The sequence below is a fragment of the Sarcophilus harrisii genome, chromosome 5 (assembly GCF_902635505.1).
Source record: "Sarcophilus harrisii chromosome 5, mSarHar1.11, whole genome shotgun sequence".
NCBI lineage: Eukaryota > Metazoa > Chordata > Mammalia > Dasyuromorphia > Dasyuridae > Sarcophilus > Sarcophilus harrisii.
In genome coordinates this window covers 18,703,450-18,727,982 of record NC_045430.1, presented here as the reverse complement: position 1 = coordinate 18,727,982, position 24,533 = coordinate 18,703,450, and the positions used below count along the sequence as shown (strand labels likewise).

The following is a 24,533-nucleotide window of genomic DNA, read 5'->3' as shown; positions in this document are numbered from 1 at the left end:
CCATAATTATGCTGACTGAACCAGAGAATATCTGGACATACTCCAAGCTAGGGAGAGAAAGGGCCTCTCCATCATTCCTCTCTAACATTTCTGGAAGCAGGCTCATTGACACTCCATTGACACTCTCTCTTTCTCTTTTTATTTCTCTCTCTTTCTTTCTTTCTTTCTTTCTTTCTTTCTTTCTTTCTTTCTTTCTTCCTTCCTTCCTTCCTTCCTTCCTTCCTTCCTTCCATTTGCTGTAAATATTGTAGCAAAGGGAGAACAGTGTGCATGCACTAAGAGCTGGGCTCTCAATGATCAGTCCCCTCACTCAATTATTTCTCTCTGTCCTGTGCTCCAAGTTAAAATTTTGCTATTGTCAGCAAATCAGCTGTGGTACTTCTTAAACTCACTGTTTATATTCCCAATCCTAAACAGTTCTCTGGGGTTCCAGGGAGATATGGATATTGTTTCATTTACTTCCCAAGTGAGAAAAGATACAAAACAGTCAATGTAGCAAAGTCCTATCTACGCAAAACTCAATCACCATTACCCCCTAATACAGAGTCCCTGGTGATAAAAGGGTTAAGTTTTCCATTGTTCTTGGTGGCTGATGAAAAGATGGAAGGGAAGTGATGATAGCTGAACTCATGGGAGCTGATATAATCAGAGTTCTAAGTGGGGGAGAGTCAGAGAGATGAAAAGAACATTTAATGGCCAGGAGGCAGTCGGGGCACACATGCCCATAGCTGCTGCTTATTCTCTAGCCTTGTCTAGTTCAGGGACACATGGAGCCCTCATACTGGTGTAAGAGACCTCTGGGTGGGAACGAGCCCCTGGGAAGGGTGAGGAGGAACATTCTGGACAGAGGTAGCATTGTCTAGAGTGAGTCAGTGGTGCAGGAGGAGGGAGGTGTAGGAGAAGAGAAGGTGAGAGCATGTCTGGGGAGCTTGAAGACCAGACACCTGTGTGGGAGAATCTGTATGGACAAGAGGGGCTTAGTCCCTGGGGAAGTGGGTAAGACCGTGTGAAAAACAGCAGGCATGGAGTGTAGTGTATGAGAATCAGGGGTGTGCAGGAGGGAGTGTAACTCAGGGAGAGGGTAAAGAATAGGGAGGACCCAGGTTCAAAATCCTGTTCTGCCACATGACAGTGGTGACGATGATGATGGTGGTGGTGAAAATGAGGAAGTTGGATTAGAGGAAAATCTATGATCCTAAGTCACCTTAATACTCTGGGCCTGTTTCCTCCTCTATAAAATGAAGAGTTTGGATCATTTAACCTCAAGTACCTTCCACTTCTAGTCATCCTAAGACACTGCATTTGGGGTGTGGTTTTTTCTTCTATATGACAAAAGGTTTGAATTAAGTAATCTCAAAGGTCTCTTGCAGCTCTAAGCCAATCTTCCTATGAAAGCTGAAAAACTCAGCATGCAGGAAGGCTGAGAGACTCAGTGCATGTGGCAGCTGGGACCAGCTACCATAAGGAATATAAGGAATATTCAGCATGAGAGTAAGATGGCAGCTGGGACCGGCAACCAAAATGAATACAAGGAATATTTGGTATGAGAGGAAGATGGCGACTGGGTTGAGTTGTATTTATTTCCCAATTTCTTCCTGGATTTGGCTCTTCTAATATATGGGAGCCCTGGGGAATGATCAGCAATTAGGTCCACTGGTCTGAATTGGCATTTTTCTGTAGTTCCTGCTAGAGAAAATAGATTCTACCTAGAAGAAGAGAAGTAGTACAGCACAAACCAACCTAGGGCTTAAATGGGATTGTGACCCCATCTGGCTAGAAGTCCTGCAAAGTCCAGGGCTCCACCCTGAATGATCCATCAAAAATCAACAATCAGTCCTGGAAGGCTTCTTGGAGGAGATGCACCAGAAGCAGCTTCTCAGAGAAGGGAAAGCTATGGATTTTATGCATAAGAGGAGGAACAAGGAAATTTAAGGTAACCTGAAGACAGATGGGAAGTCATATGAAGAAGGTTAGTGAGAAAATGGGCCAGGTATGATGGAAGTGGCAAACCATTCCAGTGTCTTTGCCAAGAAATCCCTAATGGGGTCAGGAAGAGTTAGTAAACCAGTGAGGGTTTGGGGGACATGGAGTGTGGTAGAATAAAGTCGGATCCCTTTGTCCCCTTAGTCCCTTATCTTAGCACCTGGGATGTTTTCAGCCCACTTTAGTTATCTTCCTTCTGTCACTTATCCCTGCCTTCCCCTCATTGTCATGGAAAGAGTTTGGCACTAGAAAGCCTTGAAGTCAAATGCCTGTGACACCACCATTTCATAGGTCACTGGACCTTGGTTTCCTCATCTATCAAAGTCGTTAGACAACATGATTTCTAAGGCCCCTTTCAGTTCTAAGGTCAAGGATCTATGAATGTATATGCTGTGTGATCTCCCCTGGACCTCAGTTTCCTTATATATGTAAATGAGAAGATTGTTATTTGGTTGTGTCCAACCATTTGTAGCCCCATTTCAGGGGGCTTCTTGACAAAAATACTAGAGTAGTTGGCTGTTTTCTTTTCCAAATCATTTTACAGATGGGGAAACTGAGGCAAACAGTTAAGCAATTTATTTGCCCAGGGTCCTGTAGCTATTAGGTGTCTAAAAGTCACATTTCAACTTGGGTCTTCCTAATGTCATGCTTTGTGCTCTATCCATTGTGACATACAGCTGCCCTTTGCAGACTTTAAAGTGCTCTATAAAGATGAGGTTATGATATCATCATTATCTTCTTCTAGCAAGATTACAGCCAGTCTCTCATTCTTAAGGAGCTAGGTGGTATGAAAGAGAAAGAATAGTACCTGGAAACAGGGAGACCTGAGTTCAAATGTTGCCTCAGACCATTACTAGTTTTGTGATTGTGGATCAAGTTTTTTAATCTTCGCCTCCTATAAATTAGAGATAAGAACAATTGCTTCCTGGGATTGTTCTGGGAATAAAATGAGATAATATTTGTACAGAGATGTGCAAATCTTAAATCATGATGCTAGCTGTTGTGGAGAGAAAACAGATGAAATGCTGATTTTCTCTTCTCTTTCTTTCTCTTGAAAGTCATGAATACTTGAGTCTAATTTGCCCAACTGATCAAATCCAGGGGCCTGTGAAAGCAAAGCTGAGGAATACAATGAGCAGGCAGGTGGGCTATTCCTTCCACCGAGTCCCCACTCCTATCATGGTCTGCCACGGTCAACTGGACATGCTTGGAACATGAGCACTTTGAGATCATGTTTTCCTCCTTCTGATTTTAATTCTCTTTCCTCCTCAAAGACTTTATAAATCTTGTCCAGGAATCTGCTGTCCAGAGCATCTTGTCAGCTTTTGCATCGGTCAGCTTGTGTTTGGCCCCATTCTCAGGAATTCACAGGAGTGAGGATGGGCAGAAGCTGCTAGGTCCTTTGAAAGTGCCAGCCGTCACACATTTCCTTAGCCTTGTTATAAGAGACCAGTTAAAGAAAAGCTAGGATGGAAAGACAGTGGGAGAAACCCCACTGTCTTTCCCTCCTAGCTCCTCTTTAACTGGTTTTCCCCCTCTCCTGATGTTTTTGGCACAAGCTAAATAGTTTGTTTTTTTTAAGTAAGAGGGAAAATAAGAAGGCTGAAAAGGAAGTTTCATCACATAGGACACAGTGAGCTGCCCAAGAGGAAAAGGTCTGGTGCTGAGATGCCACAGAAACCACTCACTGCATCAGTGTGTTTGCAGAGGGATCCTGGAGACCATGGTATCGTGACCACAGACCTGGAGAAGATTTTGAGTCAATTCTAATGATCCTGTTTAAAAGAAAAGGAAAATGAGGTCCTAAGATCAAGGAACCCGAGCTGAAAGGGACCTTGGAGGCCACAGAGATTCTTGCTTCTTTGAACATCCCTCATAGTTAGTACAGTGTCTGGCACATAGGAGGAGGAGTTAAATGTTTATTGACTGACTGAATGATAGAGCCAACTCCCCTACAAACTAGGGTCCAGAGAGAATATATATTGAAAATCAGGAGGTCTGAGATCATAGACTGAATGCTTAAAGTGATCTCAGAAGCCCATGTAGTCAAGGCCACTTATTCTACAAGAGGGGAAACTGAGGTCCAGAGATCATGCGATCCTGGACCTAAAGGTAGAAGGACCTCGTCTAGTCCCACCTTCTCATCTGACAGATTAGAAAATGGGGGCCTAAGGAAAAGAAGTGAGAAGTCAGGGGAGCGAGAAGATGCCCTGAATACACTCCCAAGCCGAAGATCATTAACTAGATCTGCAAAAATAGAGGAAGAAAGACTAGTAAAGATGCCTAGAAAGTAGACAAAAATCCCCCAAAAACTATTTTTAAAAATCCAAAAATTAGCTATTAAGCCCATGACCTCAAATGTCAGTCAACCTGTCAGCAAACACTTATTAAGTGTTTCCAATATGCCAGGTGTTGTCCAGAGTGAGGAATATACAGGAAATGTCCAAAAACTTATCCTTGCCCTGAAGGAGCTCGTGTTCTATTGGAAGAGACAACGAGAAAAATTCTGCGAACTAGATAGATAAATGAGGGGAGGAAGGGAAGAAGAGAGAGGGAGCGAGACAGACAGAGATAGGAAGAGAGACAGAGGAGAGAGGAAGATGGATAGATAGAAGAAAGAGGTGAATAGACATAGATAGATAGATAGATAGATAGATAGATAGGTAAATAAGAGAGAGGGATAGACAGACACAGAAGAGAGAGGAATAGACAAACAGACAGAAGAGAAAGACAGGAATAGACAGAAGAGACAGATAGATAGACAGATAAGAGAGAGGGATAGACAGACACAGAAGAAATAAGAATAGTCAGAAGAGAAAGAGGAATAGAGAAGAGACAGACAGAATGAGAGAGAGAGAGGTAGAGACAGAGACAGAGAGACAGAGGAGAGAGAGAGGGAGATGGATAGATAGAAGAGAGAGATGAATAGACATAGACAGATAGATAAGAGAGAGGGATAGACAGACATAGAAGAGAGAGGAAGAGACAGACAGAGGAGAAAGACAGGAAGAGACAGACAGACAGACAGATAGATAGATAGAAGAGGTATAGACAGACAGAGAAGAGAGAGAAAGGGGCAGACAGACAAAGAAGAGACAGACAAAGGCAGACAAATGAGTTAGAGGGGGGAGAGAGAGATGGATCAATAGATAGATAGACATATAGAAGAAAGATAGGAGAGATAAATAGACAAATAAAGACAGATTGACAGGAAATCCAGAGACAGAAAGTGTAAATGAAAATTCTCAGAGAATGTTGTGTGTAAACAAATAGAAAACATGGATAATAAGCAAGGTTAACTCAAGATTCTACTGCAAGAAAACACTGATCTCTGAGTATCACTAAGACTTAGTAAAATGGAACCTATTACTAGAATGTGGCTCTTGAAATATTGTAAAGGAATAAAATAGTTAAAGGGGGCAAGAAGAGGAGAATATAGGATAATATAAACTAAAATTTACTTGTATGGAAACTCAAGAACCAAAAAGGGAAGTATGAGTGAGGGCATTTGGATAAAGATAAATAAAAGAAGAAATAAAGCCATTTTATTATCAAGGTCTACTACAGATCACCTGGACAGAAAGAGGAAACAGATGAGATATCTGGGAAATAGAGAGCAAGTCTGGAATGGAGGTAGTGTAGTGATGAGAATTTTCTATTATCTAGACATTTACTAGATGTCTCTCTTCTTTTTCTTCTTCTCTGCCCTTTCCCTTTCCCTCTTTTTCTTCAAAAGAAGAGATGCTATGAGCTGCCCTTTCTCTCATCTCGTATAAGGTAAAGAATTCTGGATTTCAAATCAAAAGAGCCTTGGGTTTCAAATGCAGCTCTGCAATTCTGTGACCTTGGAGAAGTCACAACACCTCCTTGGGTCCCAGTTTCTTTATCGACAAAAAGAAGGGCAGGACAAGGTAACCTCCAAGGTCTCTTCTTATCTCCAAATTGGTGATTCTGTGAACTTTGCCATCAAGGCTAATTTTCCTTCAGTGCTATTATCGGTCCCTGCTAGAGATGATATGCCTTCTGTAGTGCTAAGTTTCCTCTAGTGTGACATTCATCACTAATGGGACAGACACACTAGCACCATTGTGCTCTTTCCCTTAGATTTCATTACTTCTATTGGACTACAAGGAGCCCACTACCACCATCAGAGTACATCTCTTCTCTTAAGTCTTTGCTGCTCATACTCTCATCTTTTAAGACATTATTCTTCTCGCTTTGTTGTGTGTGCAGCTGATAAAGGGCTCACAGAGAGAGAAAGGCAGAGATGGAGAGACAGAGAAAGATGAATTGGAAGTACGATAAAGAGATATGGAGACACAGAGCCTGATCAGAGATAGAGACACACAGAGAGAGACAGACAGAGGTAAGGAGGGAGAGACAAAGAGATGGAAGAAAGGGAGAGAGAAATTCAGATAAAGACAGAGATATAAAGAAGGCAGGAAAGACAGAAGGAGGAAGGGAGAGAAGGAAGGAAAGGAGGGAGAGAGAGAGAAAGAGGGGTGAAGGGAAGAAGGAAAGGGGAGAGAGAAGGAAAAAGGAAGAGGGAGGGAGAGAGACAAAATCAGAGACAGAGAAAGGCAAAGAGAAACAAAAACAGAGAAAGACAGAGACAGAATCAAAGGGAAAGAGGAAGAGAGAGAGATGGAAGGGAGAAAGAAAGAGATTCAGATAAAGACAGAGAAGGTGAGAAAGACAGAAGGAGGAAGGGAGAGGGAAAAAGGGAGGGAGGGAAGGAGAGAGACAGACAGAAAGAAAGAATTTGTTTACACCTGTGATTTCCATTGATGTAGAAACGAGCAAATAAAGAAACTCTCCACCAATTATTGTCCTGGGCTTGTAATTGGTGAGCCCACCTGGCTACTTCCCAACAATCTTTTTGTCATATCAAAATACCAGTCCCCCTCATAATGTCCCACCCCACCCCCATCAGATCCTTCACCCAGCTTTCCCCTTCTCCCTCTTAGAACTCTCAGCACCACCATTCAATACCACATAGTATGGACATGTCTATCTAGTTCTGTGGCTTCATTACTATTCCTGTGACTTGCCTGTCCTAAAAATTCCTCCCTGGCTACTCTCCCCTTGTATATTTTGTCTGTACCTATTAAAATGTAAGCTTCTTGAAGGCAGGAAATTTTTTTTGTATTTTTGTCCCTCTCAACTTGTCAAACACCATTTCCTTCCTTTTTCCTTCCTTTTTCTTTTCTTCCTTCTTTTTCTATCTTAGTTTCTTTTTTTCTTCCTCCTTCTTTCCTTTATTATTTCTTTCTTTCGATGATCCTTTTATTCATTCATTGTTCTACCCACTTCATAAAATCAGTGAAATTGTCTATCTTATTAACTCTCTAAATGAACTGTATTTTCCCCCCAAATCCTCCAAAAGCCCAGTGAAAACTATAGAGTCAATCCCCTCTGGCAGATGGGTTAGATTTCATCACCAGACAGAAGTTAAGTACTTTGGGAAGGAGGCTCTTTTATTTTGAGTATCAGGGGACCTGTGAGTGTTCAGCAGTGATAAAGCATTTGGACTTTATGAGAGAAGCAGTATGATGGACAGGATAAAGTCTGGGGACCAAGGTCAGATTCTACCTTTGCTACTGGCTAAACGTTTCAATGCAGAATTGTGGTGTCTTGTATATTCTCCTCTGCTCTGCGCACTCTGAGCTCCAGCTCCCTGGCCGTCTTGCAGGATGTTTCATCAGTGTATTAGGGTTAGCGCCTGTATGTTTGCCCTGTATGTCCCCAACTGCAGCAGGCCCTCATCTCCACCTCTTAGATTTCTTCACTTCGTTCAAGACCTCAAATCCACCTTCTGCAGGTTTTTCCCCCTCACGCCACCCCAGGATCTTCCTTCTGAGAAAATACTATTCCACCTACTCTGCCTGTAATTCACATGCACAGTTATTTAAATGTGGCGTCATTAAAAATGAGAACTTGAAGCTAGGATCCTTTGTGTGCTCACTGTTTCGTATATAGCAAGTGTTTAATAAATTCACTGACTTTTTTGAGCCTTAATTTCCTCATCTGTAAAAAAAAAGGGGGGTGCACTATTATACAACCATCAATTCTGATGGGCATGACTCTTTCCAACTATGAGAAGATTGAGGACGGTTCCAATAATCCTGTGATGATGAGAACCATCTATATCCAGAGAGAGGACTATGGGAACTGAGTGTAGATCACAACATAGCATTTTCACTCTTTTTGTTGCTGTTCACTTGCATTTTGTTTTCTTATTCATTTTCTTTCCTTTTTGTTCTGATTTTTCTTTTGCAGCAAGATAATTTTATAAATGTTTACATATATTGAATTTAACATATATAACATATATTGGATTGCTCGCCATCTAGGGGAGGGGGCAAGGGGAAGGAGGGGAAAATATGGAACACAAGGCTATGCAGGGGTCAGTGTTAAAAATTATCCATGCATATGTTTTGAAAATAAAAAGCTTTCAAAAAGAAAGAAAGAAACGATGGTAGTAGAGTTCTACTAATAGGAAGAAAAGAAATTGATAAGTAATATAAGCATGCTCCTCTGTAGGCTACGTCTGAGTATTTACTAATATTTTTGATTGTTCATTCATTCAATAAAAATGTGTTAAGTCAAAAACAAATAAAAAGTGACAGACACTGGGAAAAAAAGACTAAACAAGAGCACACTCAGTGGTACATGATGAATGCAGAGAACCAGAAATCCTGTGTTTTTACACATCCCAAATTCATTTTTCAGAGCCTTTATCATCACAATCATACATAATTTATCCATGATTTTGAAAGTATGACACCCAGAAGTAAAGAACATATCCCATGGATGCTGTCTAATTGATAAGTGCGCAATTAATCCTGTGAATAGCTAGGAAATACCAATTGTGCATTTCTTTTGAGACCAGATGAGAATTGAGGATTTGCTCTTGTTGTAGAGAGCACCCAGCCCCAAGGCACACTGAAGCGACCCTGTAAGGCACTTTAGTGCCAGCATCCCCTGACCTCGGACTGCCAAAAATTCTCTGACCTCTGTCATATGCCCCCAGCAAAATAACTAAGGATTCAAAAAGTGCTGTCGGGGATGCATGTTTCTAAGACAAAGAATACAAGGAAGCCAAGATACAATCAAAAAGAAAAAGTTAGCTATGAGCTAACCCCCTATGCCGAGAAACAGTATCATCTGGCTCTCTCTCCTTCCAGCTCACATGGAAATAAGATAAAATAACCTAACCATCACGCCAGAAATCTGGGCTCTCCCCACAGACATCATCCAAATGGGAGAGAGGCTGGTACCTTCCTTGGGGATATTAGCAGCTGCTGCTGCTGGCAGGTCCTACAAATGCACTGTCTTGCTTCTGTGGTTTTTGTAACACCTAGGATTTGCATGCATGATGTAGAGGGAAAACAGGACTGCTTTTTTGTTCATTTGTTTGTAAAAACCCACAGACTAACAATATATACTGTCAGACTTGATTGATGTGTTGTATAAACTGCTTACTTTGGATAAACTACTTTTTCCCCCTTCTTTTTTATTCATTAAGAAATGGCTCTCTGGCTGACAGAGGGGCTATATTAGGAAATTAAATGATGGGACAAATATGGAAATATGTTTGGAAGGATTGTACTTGGTTAACTTCCATTGCGTTGCTTGCTGTCTTGGAGAGGAGGAAGGGAAGAGGGATGGGAGGGAGGGAGACAAAATCGTTACACAAAATCTTGCAGAAATGAATGCTGAAAACTCTCTTTACATGTATTTGGAAAAATAAAATATTATTGAGAAATAAATAATGAAAAAATTAAATTACATAAAACTAAAATATCACTAAAATATTTTTAAATTAAATTTTTAAATAAAAAATTACATTTAAAACAACACAATGCTTTGTCTAAGGTATCTAGGCTTGAATAGGGGAAATGTCACATTTGCTTTGATGACAGTGCCCTCTTCTCTCATCCCTGGCTATGTCCCTAACCTCCTCTTCAGGAAGAGAGCCCTTTCTCTTATCCTACAATGAGAATAAGAGAGCCAGTTTTGTTAAAAGTCATGTAAGATCTGGCTCTGGTTGGAGCCAGAAATAGAACTCAGGACTCCCGATTTCTGGGCCTCCATTCAGGATCACTCCTGGCGGCTTTCCAGCAGGAACCTAGATCAATATTAAATGCTCCCATCTGGGACAGCCGGGAGTCTAGCTGGCAATGGTACATAATGCAGTCCCTGAGCAGGCAAGAAAAAAAATGAACATCCACAAAGGAGAGATGGAGAGTAACCCATATGGTTACTGTCAGAAGATACAAGTACTTAGAGTTAGGATGTGACTGAGGCAGCTGTGGCCCCAGCGATGGCACTGTGGACTTGGAAGCAGGAAATCCCAAGCTGCCTCATCCATAAGCTTTGCGACTTTGGATAAATAGCTTCAGTTCTCTGACCTTATGTTTCCTCGTTTATAAAATAGGGAAAGTAATAGCTCCTCACCACTAGGGTAGGAGGAACAAATAAGGAGGATCAAATAAGATAAGCTATGGAAAGTGGTTTGTAAATCTTACATGTGACTTCACTTAATTATTGATTGACTGATTAATATAAGTAAAGTGATTTGTAAACTTTAGAGCACTCTATAAAAGTTCTATACATCATTTATGTACACACACATTAATATTTATTATGCTATATATTATACATCTAATATTAAATTTTCAGTATGGAAAGGTAGCATTGTATTCCTTAAAGCCCTGTGCGACTTCCAGGCTGGAGTTGGTTATTGGTCCAGATGTTATTATTTCCATTTTGAAGAGTAGGCAACTGAAGCACAGAGAAATTATGTATATTATCCAGGATCACTCATCTAACAAGTAGAAGAAAAAACACAAGATCTGAACTCAGATCTTCTTACTCCAATTCTCGTGGTCTTTCCTTTGTGTTAAATTGAATAGACTTTATTTATTCTTAGTACACTAAGAATACTTTAGTGTATTTCGGTTCCTCTAGCCATACAACTTCAGTTATGGAGCTATAAAGGCCTTAGGAATCATCTAATCCAACGCTCATTTTATGGATGAGGAAACTGAGGCACAAACTGGAAAGGGACTGGTCTGTGCTCATACAGGATAATGAAAAGAGCCTTGAAAAGAGCCCAGCAGAGCTTGTTGTATTAATAGCCCATCTCCCACTTTCTTAAGGGCGGATGACTGTTTCTGTGCCTCTCGAAAACTGGATGCTGTGGCCACTGAAGCGAAATTCAAGCAGGACCTGGGCTTCCGGATGCTGAACTGCGGGCGGACGGACCTTGTGAAGCAGGCGGCATCTCTGCTGGGTCCTGATGGAATCAATACAATGAGTGAGCAGGTACAGTGGTGTCTGATGATGGAAGTGTGGGCTTCTGCCTGGTGCAGAACACACACATGCACATATATGTATATAACATATATACATACATATATATATATATATGCATGTGTGTATATGAACAGAATAATAACGGCTTTCACTTAGGTCTCTCCTTTATAACTCCACTAAGTCTTATGACAGCCATTTTTTTGGTGGATTTGTTTGTTGAATTGCTTTTTTTTGTCCCAGGCTTGCTATTTCATTATGCTCTCTCTCCCAAGGTAGACCGGTGCCTTTTCTGCCCTAACACACCTCAGAGAGCTGCCTAGGACACTGAGAAACTAAGAGACACAGCTAGCATGTGTCACAGAGGTGTCATCTGTACCTAGGTCTTTCCAATTCTAAGATGAACGTGTCCTCTCATGAGGCACAATAAAAATACTTTTATTCTCACTTTATAGCTAAGGAATGTTAGGAAGCGAATACAATGCCTGGCCCCAAGCCAAGATTAAGAATAGGAATTGAACCTGGGATTTCATTGGTACATGATGAAAACCTCTTTATTTATAAGTTGGTGCAATGCAATCCAGGTTTAGAAAGAGACTTATAAGTTAAGAGACTTCCATAGGATCCCATCCAATGCATTTCAGAGGTGAGATTTGAATTCAGGTCTTCCTGATATCAAAGCTGACTCTCTATATCTTATTGTCTTAGAGAGTTGTCTGGGACCTTGAAAGGTTAAATTACTTTTCCAGGATCACACAACTTGTATGTTTCAGAAGTGGGATTTGAATCCAAGTCTTTCTGATTCTGAGCCAGCTCACCATCCACTGTGCACACCATTTATGCTTAATAAATATTGATTGATTGATTGATTTATATGATCCCCTTTAACTGATTAGAGATGCACCTTCCCTTTCAGAAGCCTAAAATATCGAATCGAAAAGGTCCTGCCTCATATCTATGATAGGAAGTCATTACCTATTGCAATGTATATTTTCTTGTTGGCCAGAAGTGATGCAGAGGGTTGAACTCTTCCACTAGCGTGTTCGCCTTAGGCTGCGAGAATGTTTCAGCCATTAACTGTGACTTCACGAGTGATAGTAGACCTGGGAACATGACTATGGGGTGTCAGTGATTAATTATGACATTACCAAGGAGAGTGGAGAGCCTAGGACACTGCCCAACATTCGCATCATTGGAGGGTTGATGGTGCCTATCATCATATCCACCATATTGGAGCTGACACAAGATGGTCCAATACATGAGAGGGGTCAGCACCATGGATAGTTCTCTGGATTCAAAACCACTGAGCCCATCTGGGCTTGGTTATTTACTACTTGTGAGAGCTTGAGGGATTAGCACCATGGATAGTTCTCTGACTTTGGATTCAAAACCCCTGAGCCCATCTTGGCTATTGGTGTGAGCTTAGGGAAGCAAATCCTCTGGACCTTAGTTTCCTCATTTGTAAAATGAGGGCAGTTGGATGAGATAGCACAGTGCATAGAGTGCTGGGCTTGGAGTCAGGAAGTCCTGAGTTCAAATCCTGCCTCAGGCTACTTGTGTCACCCTGATCAAGAAATTTAACTTCAACTGTAAAATGAAGATTAAAAATAATCCCAACTATACAGGATAGTTGTGAAAACCAAATCAGATAACATATGGAAGTATAAATCTTATAGTGCTATCTAAATGCTAGTTATTGTTGTTAGTATTAGGGAGGGGAGCATCAGCAAGTAGACGGGATCAGAGAAATGTAAAAGGTAATGTTTGAGCTGAAGCTTGAAGGAAATCAGAAAATTGAAAAGACAGAGTGGAGAAAAGAGAACTCTAGTAATATGGAGTGGCAATACAAAGATCCAGAGGCCAGAGATGGAATAATCCAACTACAGAAGTGCAAATGGGGCAGTATAACTGAATTATAGTTATATATAGGAAGATTGGGAAGGTTCCAGGAGGGGGCAGATTAGAGACTTTTTACATTTGATCCTAGAGGTAATAGGGAGCCAGTAGAGTTCATCGATTTTTTTTTTGCCAAGGCAATTGGGGTTAAGTGACTTGCCCAGGGTCACACAGCTAGGGAGTGTTAAGTGTCTGAGGCCAGATTTGAACTCAGGTCTTCCTGACTTTAGAATTGGGGTTCTATCCACTGCACTACCTAGTTATCCCTATTTCATCGATTTTATTGAGTATCATGATCAGACCCACACTTGGAGAAAATCATATTGGAAGAGGAGTGAAGGGTGGATTAGAGTAGGAGAGAGTTTTGTGGTAGGAAGAATAATTGGAGGCTCCTTCAGAAGACAGGGAAGAAATGATGAGGACCTGCACCAGAGAGGTGGCCATGTGAGTTTGCGAATGGAGACTAGTTTGGATAGGAGAGGTAGAAACAAGGTTTTGAAATGGCCTGAATATGGAGGTGGGGATCAAGGACATGAGGATGACATTAAGGTTGTGAACCGGCCTGACCAGAAGCAATGTCATCGACAGTAATGAGGAAGTTTGGAAGTGAGCAGAGTTTGGGGGGAAAAGAATGAGATCTGTTTTGGACACATCAAGTTGGAGATGCCCATGGGACCTTAGATGTCATTGAGTCCAATCTCCTTGTTTTTGACAGCTGATGAAACCGAGCCCAAGAGAGTATAAGTGATATACCCAATATCACACAGGTAGTGCAGCCATGTAGTGGCAGGAGAATGTGACTCATCTACAAAGATGAATATTGAAAACTATCTTTGTACATAATTGGAAAAAATAGTATTGAGAGAGGCAGAAACACAAACACAGAAAGAGAATATGTGACTTGTCAGACCTTAGAAGAGAAAACGTCAAGGAAACTACCTGCCCTTCCTTTGTTTAACCCTCTTGACAGAATATGCTTCAGAAAGGCTCCCAAAGCCCCAAAGGGAACCCAGATAACAATGATTTCTTCTGTTACCCATTCAGAAAAGCCCACAACACACATGGACGATAACAAACAACTTAGTTCCCTTCTTAGAACCCTGAAACATAGTCCCCAACCCTGTGAGACCCCCTAGGCTAGAAATGAACTTGATTTCCCCAGCCTCCCAGAATATTTGGCTTACATTCACGGATGTCCTTCTCCCTCATTCCATCTTTATCTGTTAATGAGCAGTCCATTAAAATTCATCTTATGCTCCCTATCCTTCCAAGAAAACTTCCTTGATGTCCCTAAATATGGCATAATAATTTGAGATTAATCCCTAAGTCATTGTTCCCATATTATTGTGTGTTAGAGCTGTCTGTGCTCTGTGAGCCCTGCTCCCTTCCATTAGGCTTCCCCTCTCTCTTTCACCTTTCCCAGTTCATATAGAGACAGAAATTAGGCATATTTATTGGATTAGATCCCTGGTTTCCATCAAAGTTCAGTTTGTGTTCCCTCCTATATGAAACCCATCCTGCCACTCCACTCCTCAAAAATCACTTTCTATTTATTTTCTTGGTACCATCTAGCTCCTCACAGAATGTAAGGTCCTTGGAGAGTAGGTACTTATTACTGACTTCATACCTAACTAGCATTAGTAGGTGTCTAATAAGTGACTACTGGTTAATGATCAAACAGTCAAATAATTGTTAATTTGTGTCTTCCCCCAATAGATGGAAACTTCTTGAGGACAGAAATTGTTTCCTTTTTTTGTCATTGCATCCCTAACATTTGACCCAATGTCTGGCACATAGTAGGTACTCGATAAATGCTCATGATTGATTGATTGATTGTTATATCTCCAATAGAATAGAAACTTAACGAGGACAAGATCTGTTTCCTTTTTGTCTTTATCTCTAGCCCTTGGCTCATAAATGCTTAATGGCTGGTGCAGATGGCCACTGGCATCCCTAGATTGATGGCCCCTCGGTTTTTATAATTTTAATTGTACTAAGGGCTGCACATCTTTTAATTAAGACTTTTTGATTCTTATACCCACAAAAGTTTTTATAAATCCAATAAAGCAATACTAAGAATATATCACAGTTAGGTGGTCTTTCAAGTTGTACAGAACACTTCGCACACATCATCTCATTTAAGTCTCACAACAACCCTGGGACACAGGTACAATTATTCTCCTAACCTATAGGTGAGGAAATGGAAGTTCAGGGAGATTAAGGACCTTGCCAAGGATCACACAGCTAGTCAGTGTGTGAGGTAGGATTTGAACCCATGGTTTCTCAATTCCAAGCCCAGCCTCTAAGGAGAGGCAACAGTAGCTGCTTTGTCAGTGTTCTCAGCTCCTTGGTTTGTCACCTGCTACAGGGCATGACCCCACTGATGTACGCCTGTGTCCGAGGGGATGAAGCCATGGTACAGATGTTGCTGGATGCCGGAGCTGACCTGAATGTGGAGGTGAGCATTGCCCTGTTGGCCTTCACAAGCCCCTCCCCGGTTTAGTCCCTCACACAGACAAAGTAGTTATTAAATGGTGCCTGAATTAAAAGTCACCAGAAACTGCTTGATGCAGTGACCAATTTTGGTCTAGATCTACAGCAAAATAGACCTCCTTATTTCGGGCAGAGAGGTGGTGTCCTACATGTACAGAATGAGGCATCCATTGTCAGACACAGCCAATGTGTAGGTTTCCTTAACTCGATTTCTTTGTTGTAAGAGAGGATTTGATAAGAAGAGTCATTGGGAAGCAGCAATAATGTTTTTGGAAAGCACATAAGTAAAAGCATTTATTTTTAAAAGAAATAGAAATGTTGGTAGAGATCAATGGAAGGAAAGCAAGGAAATGGCCGATCCAGGGCTGGCTCATTTTTCCTTGGAGCCCAGAGAAAGGGGGAAGAAAAAAAGCAAGTTCTTCCTCTTTCCCTTCTGTCATATGTATCTGGAAGGAGGTTAACAATGCCCTCTTCCAATGCTCTCCCCAGAGAATCCATATGTGTTTCATTTATGAGCAACCAACTACAGCCGAAAGCTGACTTTCCCTGAGTTTGGCGACACTCTCACTGCTGCTCTGTCTTCTGGGAAACTAGGATCCCGTCCCTGCCCCCCTATCTTGGTCATCCCTATGGGATCTCTAGTCCACCAAAATATCAAAGGGAAGAGACGACCTGGCTCCTGGGTCTTCAGTTGCTCCCTTGTTCATCTATTGGCTTTCCTTCCTAAGTTGGCTAAGTTGAGATGGCAAACTCTTCAAGATATACCTTGTGGGGACTCATCTTGACAATGCCCTGAGTACCCACTAAGGCCAATTCTTTTCCTCTCTCAGACCTCCAAGCCTGGGAAGCCTACACACCATGGTATCAAATTTTGGGGAGATTCTCAGGAAATTTCTGGAGCTCTAAAAGTAATATCTGGAATGGGTTTCCTTCTTTCTTTTAAACAAATGGAAAGAAAGAGTAATCCCCACTTGGAAGTTCTGCCCTCTTTTGGAATGGAAGCAAAGGGACACAAAGTGATACAGAACCCAGGGTTCCAACTAATAGTTCCAAGTCTTATGAAAGCAGCTACTGCTTCAGGGATTTGGGGTCTCCTCACTCCTTATTTCCTGTGAGTCCCCAAGGATAGGTGTGAATGATTGAAAGGGATCATATTTGTGATCATGTGTCCTGCTAGAACGTAAGCTCCCTGAGGACAGGGAAAATTGTATCTTTGTATCTCTAGTATCCAGACCAGTGCCTGGCTCTTAATAGGAACTTAATAAATGCTTGACAGATGGAGTAGGGGTCCTCTGAGGTCCTTGGATATATGCTCCTATGATTGATTGAATTTCATTGAAAGCCATCCCCGGCACTTAGTACAATGCCTTAATTTATCTTATTCATTGATGGCCTGATTTAGTTTGATGAAGAAAATGTACCCAAGATTAGAGTGCCCCAAAAATTATTCTTTGAGTGTCTTTTGGCAGAGATCATTGAAACATACAACGGGCATCGATCATTTCCCAGTCAGCCTTGCTTTGGGGCCCCTCATAATCGCTGGATTAAAATAAGGTTCATTAGGCATAAGAATTCTTACTCATGACCTACTTTGAGGTGGATTTATACACAGAAACTAAAACAAGAGTGAACTTTGATTAAAGCAGATAGTTTTAGGGGAGAGAACTCATTTTCTTCTCCTAGCAAAAAGGTCAGCATCCTATCAACGGCTATTTTCAGGATCTTGGTTTTTATGGGGATATGTGTTGAGTAAAACTTACCTGGCATATTTTGGAAATAAAAAGTGTGGGCCCATAAGTCAAACCCTTTTAAGACATTTGACTTCCCAACTTTCCTAAGCTTAACAAATCATCTTGGACCTAAGGAAGGGACACAAGCATAGAAGGAACTCAGCAGAAGCAATCATTTGGCCTCCAGTGAATGTCAGCCAGCTTCTGTTTCCATGGATCTAAGCAACAGGAAACAGCAGAGAAGATGGAGAGGGAAATGGCAAACCACTTTAGTTTGGGGGTTCACTTGGGGTTGGGTTTTTTGAGGTTTTAGTATGTTTATTCGAAAGCTATCTTTTGTTTGTGTAAGAAAATCACCGATTCTCTCTGTGGAGTAGAAATCCACAATGAATTTCTTTTGTTCTCCAGAGTATTTGACAGTCCAGAAATGGAATCGTCCACTGAGCCACATTCTCCAACTATCCCTTTGTCAAATCCCCGGGCAGGTAGCTCTAGTCTCACTCCCAACAAGAAATGTTTATAGATTTGGTCACAAAGACACAAAAAGAACCCTTCTAACCATTTTATTTCAAACCTTTATTCTATCTTTCTTCTTGTGAATCCGATGTACACAGAAAGATAAACAGAAGTCATATTTGCGATGCAGAAGTATTTCAAAGATCACCTTTTGAAAATAATTTCAATTTGTTTGTAGGTAATCAGTACTCCTCACAAATATCCATCTGTCCACCCTGAGACCCGCCACTGGACGGCTCTGACATTTGCTGTATTGCATGGACATATTCCTGTAGTTCAGGTATTGCTATATTCTATTACCCACATCCCTAACCTGTGATTTTGCCCCTTGCATTTCTCTCTCTCTGGCTCAACCAGCATGCATTTCTCTGAGGATGGCCATATTGGTTAGGTGTAGTAGTAATATAGCATATTCATATCATATAAATGAAGATATCATATGTAATTATCTATATTACCTAGCTTTAACCAATATGGAATGGCCACACACAAAATCACCATTATTTAAAAAAAAAACTAAATTGAAAACCTGGAAAAATTCTTTCCAAGTTCTCCTCTTGATCAGTTATATTTATGTACTTGTTCCTTCCATTTTCTTAAGTAAAAACCAAAACCCTATGAGTTTTAATATAATGGAGCTTCATTATGAAACTGTCAGGATCCTTTGATCACTCAAAGGAAAAGGTCTTAAATAATGGCATTAAGATTATAGCTTCCGCTGAACTTACGGACAAGGTCCATCACAGACTGACCAATCATCCATAGCCAAGGGCTTCAGGAAACGAGGCACCACAAGCATGTCAGAAGATCCTCCTGGGAACATTTAGAGGACAAGAGAAATCCATCTAACAGATAAATAAGGAAAGATTTGCATGAGCATCCTAAAGACTTAGAGTCTGCTGAAGCAATTTCCCATCTCTTCTCTCCCTCCCTCAGTCGATGACCTGCTTCTCTCTGCCCAAATGTGCTAGCTTGGAAGACATCTAGTAGGGTGGTAGTGGTTTAATGCCAGTGGGCTGCTGGTAAATGTTTAACTGAGTCTCCAGAAGGAACTAATGTAAGCATGACATGCTTGTATGTTTAATTTGCATCTTTAACACGTTCTCTAGACAGTCAACAAAATAATCAATTAAACTCTGATTTGTAGCATTTGCTTACTTTTTACATTGAAAATTTAATGGTTGGTTAGTATAAATAGGTTCCAGCACCCCCCTCGGTTGTGCCCTCCTCGGTATCCTTGGCCATGTTTGCTACATATTTACTCCCTACTGTTCAGTTGCCCTGCCTTTCCTTCTGTGCTAACAGTAACTGACTTCAGGATCCATGTAAGGTGAGCACCTTACAACTTTGAGGTTTTACCCTGCTAAGGGATAGGAAAAGGTCTTTGATTATCTTCTGTAGCACAGCCATAGAATGCTTTCACCCCCTCACCAAAGAAGAGTAGCAATTTATAGCAAGCGAATGCAAAGGAGTACCGATTTCTTTTAGGCAGTGATGTTGACAAATCGACGGAGCAATTTCATATTCACTCAAGAAAGTTTTTACAAGTCAATCAGTGCTGTGTGGTACATTCTCTTTGTCCATAGCTCTGAAATAGGAAGTAGGAACATTACTTCTGTCTTCAAAGCTCTTATTGGTCGTCCTTCATTTTTTTAATATAGCTTTTTATTTACAAGACATATGCATGGGTAATTTTTCAGCTTTGGCAATTGTCAGTGTTAAAATTTTTCCCCTCCTTCCCCCCACCCTTTCCCCCAGGTGGCAGGTTGACCAATACATGTTAAATATGTTAAAATATAAGTTAAATACAATATATGTATACATGTCCAAACTGTTATTTTGCTGTACAAAAAGAATCGTTGTCCTTCATTGTTAAAGAGGGCTAATGACATGTGTTCCAAATGAAAACAAAGAGCAAGTGCAGAGGAAGCTTAACTCTTCTGGGTACATGGGAACAGTGTAACATAAGGGTTAAAATAAATATCTGACCTAGGGATCAGAAAGACCTGGCTAAAAGTCCCACCTTTTCTTACCCCAGACAATTATCTGAGTCTCTACATAGGTGGTGGAAGTTGAATCGGTAGAGGGAGTTTCTTCACCTAAAATTCCCTACACCAGTGAAATCAAAGGTCCTAACCCAAAAGAACAGGAGCACACAACTAGAATTGGACCAGCTTTCAAGTCAGGAAGACTAGTTCCTCCTCTGATAGATTGGCTACTTGATACTGTTCAAGTCATTTAACCTTGAAGTATCTTCTGTAACTATCTAAGGTGGAGAACAATTGCTGATTTCCATTAGTAAAGAGAGTTTGCTCGCTGAAAGTTCCTCAGAACCAGTAAAGTCACATGTCTTCCCCCCCCCCAATAAAAAATTGGGGGAAAGAGGCTGAGAGAGTAACCTGTTAAAACTTTTTGCAGGTTAATTTATTTAATGTATTTATTTGGAAAGTTGTCCTTACATATCCCAAGAATATCAGAGCTCAAAGGGAGCTTAATGACTATCTAGCCCAAGGGTTCTTGACTTTTTTGTGTCCTGAACCCTTCTGATAGTTTGGTAAAGCCTATATGGACCCCTTCTCAAAATCATATTTCAAAATGCATAAAATAAAATAACAGGATTACAGAGGAAATCAATTCCATTAAAATAGATATCAAGGAGGCAGCTGTTTGGTGCAGTGGATAGAGCACCAGCCCTGAAGTCAGAAGGACCGGACATACTTTTATAATAGACACTTAACACTTAAGTGTCTGGCCTCAGACACTTAACACTTCCTAGCTGTGTGACCCTGGACAAGTCACTTAACCCCAACTGCCACAGCAAAAAACAATTAATTAGTTTAATTAAATAGATATTTTTAAAAATTTAATAGGTTCATAAATTGGGCCTGGTTAAGAACCTCTGATCTAGTCCCACATCCCATCACTCACTTTTTTATGGATAAAGAAATCAAGAATTAAAAACAGGTGACTTGCTCAAGGAGAACACAGTGGCAGAGCCAAAACTCAAACTTAATTTTCCTAAGACTTCCAGGACAGGATTCTTTTGGCTCCACCCTCATCAGGAATGTTACAGAGAATTCTAAGACCCCCAACTCTGGAAGGGATCTCAGTGGCCATTGAGTCCAATTCTCTCATTTTACAGTTGCAGAAACTGAGGCCCGTGGAAGTGACCATTAAGCGTCAAAGGCAGATTTTGAATCCTGATCCTTTGGTTCCAGAGCCAATGTGATTTTTTCTCTGTATCACATTCACAGTGGGTAGGAAATAGGTCGAAATGCTTTCTAACTCACCCTTCCAGCTCCAAGAGAGCCACATAACTTCTCCTTGGGTCATTTTGTGGTCACTCTGGCCATGAGAAGAGGGTATCGCTAGAAGATAACAGAATATCTTTTAAAATTGTCGAAGGATTCTATTCTGGGACAAAGGGAATGGTGCATTTGAAAAGAAATTAACATCTCATATATTTCTACTACTTACTATCGAACTTTCAGTTAGGTATTTGCCTCCCTTAGCCTCAGTTTCCTTTTCTGTAAAATGAAGAGATTGAACTAGATGGCCCCTGAAGTCCCTTCCATTGTTGCCACAATCAGATCTTCCAAGGATTCTGAATGACCTTCGGAGCTTTGGAGTGTATGAATCTGGAGGAACTGTCCGTTCCCTAAGCACTTCCAAATGACCGCTTTCTCTCCACAGCTCTTACTAGATGCCGGGGCCAAAGTGGAAGGCTCTTTAGACCACGGGGAGGAGAACTATTCGGAAACACCCTTGCAGCTGGCTGCCGCTGTAGGTAAGGAAGAAGAGGGCTTCTTTCTCACGAGGGGAGGGTCCCGTCTCCCCTTCCCTGCCCCATCCCCCTGAAGTTGTATGTGCATAGGATGCTATGTTCATCTTCTTGGATAAAAACACACCCTTCTCTGGGCTTACAGGAAATTTTGAACTGGTTAGTTTGCTGTTGGAGCGAGGAGCCGATCCAGTGATAGGAACAGTGTACAGAAATGGCATTTCTCCAACCTCACAGGGCGATATGAATTCTTTCAGCCAGGCCGCAGCCCACGGACACAGGTAGGCTAGGAAGAAGGATCGATAACAGCAGACTCCGAGCATCACGGAACACCAAGAAACCACATCAGGGACTTTCCACCCCTGCCCCACCCAACCCTTAGACATCTCCATCAGCTTTCACCAAAAGCCAGCTCTCTGTAGTCCATCAGATTGTCCCTCTTGGGGCCTCACTTTTAACCGCATGAGTGCCTCCCGTGCTCACCTTCAGGAAGAGATCCCTTGTGCATGTTTTAGCTCATCAACTCCAGGGAAGAGGATGGAGCCTTTTAAAAATAAGAAGAAAATGGAAGTATATATTTTTAACATAATGTATATGGGCATCCATTTTAAAATTTCCAAACTCGGATTTTAAGCACTGGGTATTTTGCAAATCAAATTCCCCTAGAAGGGAAAGCATAAAAATCCTGGCCTAAGGGTAGGTTTCCAATCTTAGGAGAAATTGCTTACCGTGAGTGTTCTGCGTAAGTTCGGTAGGACCATCCCCCCAGGAGGAGATGCTACAGAATCCCTCTGCAGACAGTCCCACCCGAAGATTTATAGCTCTCGTTTAAGGGGAGGTGGCAGGAGGTCCCCACGTACCCCTCAGGCCGCGGCCCATAGGCCTCCTCTGCCCCTCCCCTGCCCCCCAGCGTGGCAGGCCCCTTCTCTGAGTGTCTTCCTCTCTCTTGGGCTTGTGATTGACAGGAATGTGTTCCGCAAACTTCTTGCTCAGCCAGAGAAGGAGAAGAACGACATCCTATCCCTGGAGGAGATTTTGGCCGAGGGCACTGACTTGGCGGAGACAGCCCCGCCGCCCCTGTGCGCCAGCCGCAACAGCAAGGCCAAACTGAAGGCCTTAAGGGAGGCCATGTATCACAGCGCTGAGCATGGCTACGTGGATGTCACAATTGACATAAGGAGTATAGGTCAGTCCTGCTTCCCTTTCCCCCGTCCCTGGCCCTCCTAGAGCTGGGCTGATCAGTCTGGGGCCTCCCAGGGCCAGGCCCTCCTGGCTGGAGCGCATGCACTGGCTGGAGAGGCTAGTCCGAGGGCCTAACCCAGACAAGGATGTCGCTACTGGCCGCTCCCCTAATCGCAGCAGGACAGAGCTGAGAAAAAAAGGATCATTAGAAAACATCTCCTGGGCCATCTCTTCCCCCACCCAACCCCACAATTGGGTGGCGGCAGGCAGAGGGGTCACAGCAGCCCTACTGACTTGCCTCTGCACCCCCGTGGTAGAAAAGGAAGGTGTGGAGTGGCTCCTGCCCAGGACAGTTCATACTCCATCTTTATCTAGGGTGTGAGGGGATAAAATTAAGCCACGGAGACCAGCCGAGCTTAGGAGCCCGCCCGCCTTAAACCTGAAGACAGAAATTGGGACAATTAGAAATCACTGGGCTAAGAAAGTGGGAAACAGCCTCACAGCCTAAGAGAAGGGTGTTGCCTAATGGATGTGAGCTGAGCAAGCTTGCCAAGATTTCTTTCTTTCCTTCTTTTTTTAAAAAAGTGTTCGTTGGGCAAGCTGTGCCCCTTCAAAAAACCTCTCTGTCTCTCTCCTTTCCTTCCCCCCTCTTTATCTTTCCCCTTTCCTTTTCTTGCTCTCCCTCTTTCTTTCTTCCTCCTTCCTTCCTCCACTCTCTTTCTCCCTTCTACTTCCTACATTTCCTCTCTCTCTCTCCCTTCTTCATTCTCTCTCTCTCTCTCTCTGTGTCTCTCTCTTGGTCTCTCCCCCCTTTTGTTTTATCCCCCCCTCTCTCTTTCTCCTTTCCTCCTTCCCTCCTCTTCCTTTTTTCCTTACCTCCTTCTCACTCCCTCTACCTCCTACACTTCCTCTCCCTCTCCCTCTCCCTCTTTCATTCTCTCTCTGTCTCTTATGGTCTCTCCCTTTTCTCCCTTCCTCCTTCCTTCTCCTTCCCTTCTTCTCCCTCCCTCTACTTCCCACACTTCCTCCCTCTCTCCCTCCTTCATTCTCTCTTTCTTTCTCCCTCCCTCCCTCTTTCCCTGCCTCCCTCCCCCTCCTTCATTCTCTCTCTCTCTCTCTCTCTCTCTCTCTCTCTCTCTCTCTCTCTCCTGTAGTTTAATATATGAGAAGCTACATGCGCTTGCATGGAGAAGTCATTTTGCATGATTATGCAACTTAGATTCAAATAGGCAGCTTGGTGTGAGATGCTCTCTCTCATTTGTGCCCTTAAATCACAGGCTGATTGTGGGGAAAGGGAAATTGCAACTATCAGATGCTTGAGAGTGTCCTTTTGGGGTTGGGGAGGGAGGGATATGCAATGTAGGAATGTTGGATTATAAAAATCTTCTGGTAAAGGAGAATCGAAGAAAATGGGTTCCACCCTTCTGATTCCTATGGGAACAGTTGTGGTGAAACACACACACACACACACACACACACACACACACACACAGAATATATATAGTACCTCTTCAAGCAGGCTGTGACCTAGTTAAATGGCCCATTAGTCATGCTCATACATGATCAGATCTCTGTGCCTTAGCACAAATGGGCTTCCATGTCAGGAATGAGTTTCAGGACCTACCCCTTACAAC

At 42.1% G+C, this 24,533-nt stretch overlaps 1 protein-coding gene across 1 annotated transcript in view; it reads left to right on the top strand.

Annotated features, from left to right (window-relative positions):
* Positions 1 to 24,533, top strand: part of BTBD11 (BTB domain containing 11) — a 322,211-nt gene that overhangs the window by 271,910 nt on the left and 25,768 nt on the right. The window contains 6 exon segments of the mRNA XM_031938943.1: positions 11,148 to 11,313; positions 15,566 to 15,655; positions 18,115 to 18,216; positions 21,630 to 21,723; positions 21,863 to 21,998; positions 22,683 to 22,903. Coding sequence (XP_031794803.1) covers positions 11,148 to 11,313; positions 15,566 to 15,655; positions 18,115 to 18,216; positions 21,630 to 21,723; positions 21,863 to 21,998; positions 22,683 to 22,903 — 809 coding nt within the window.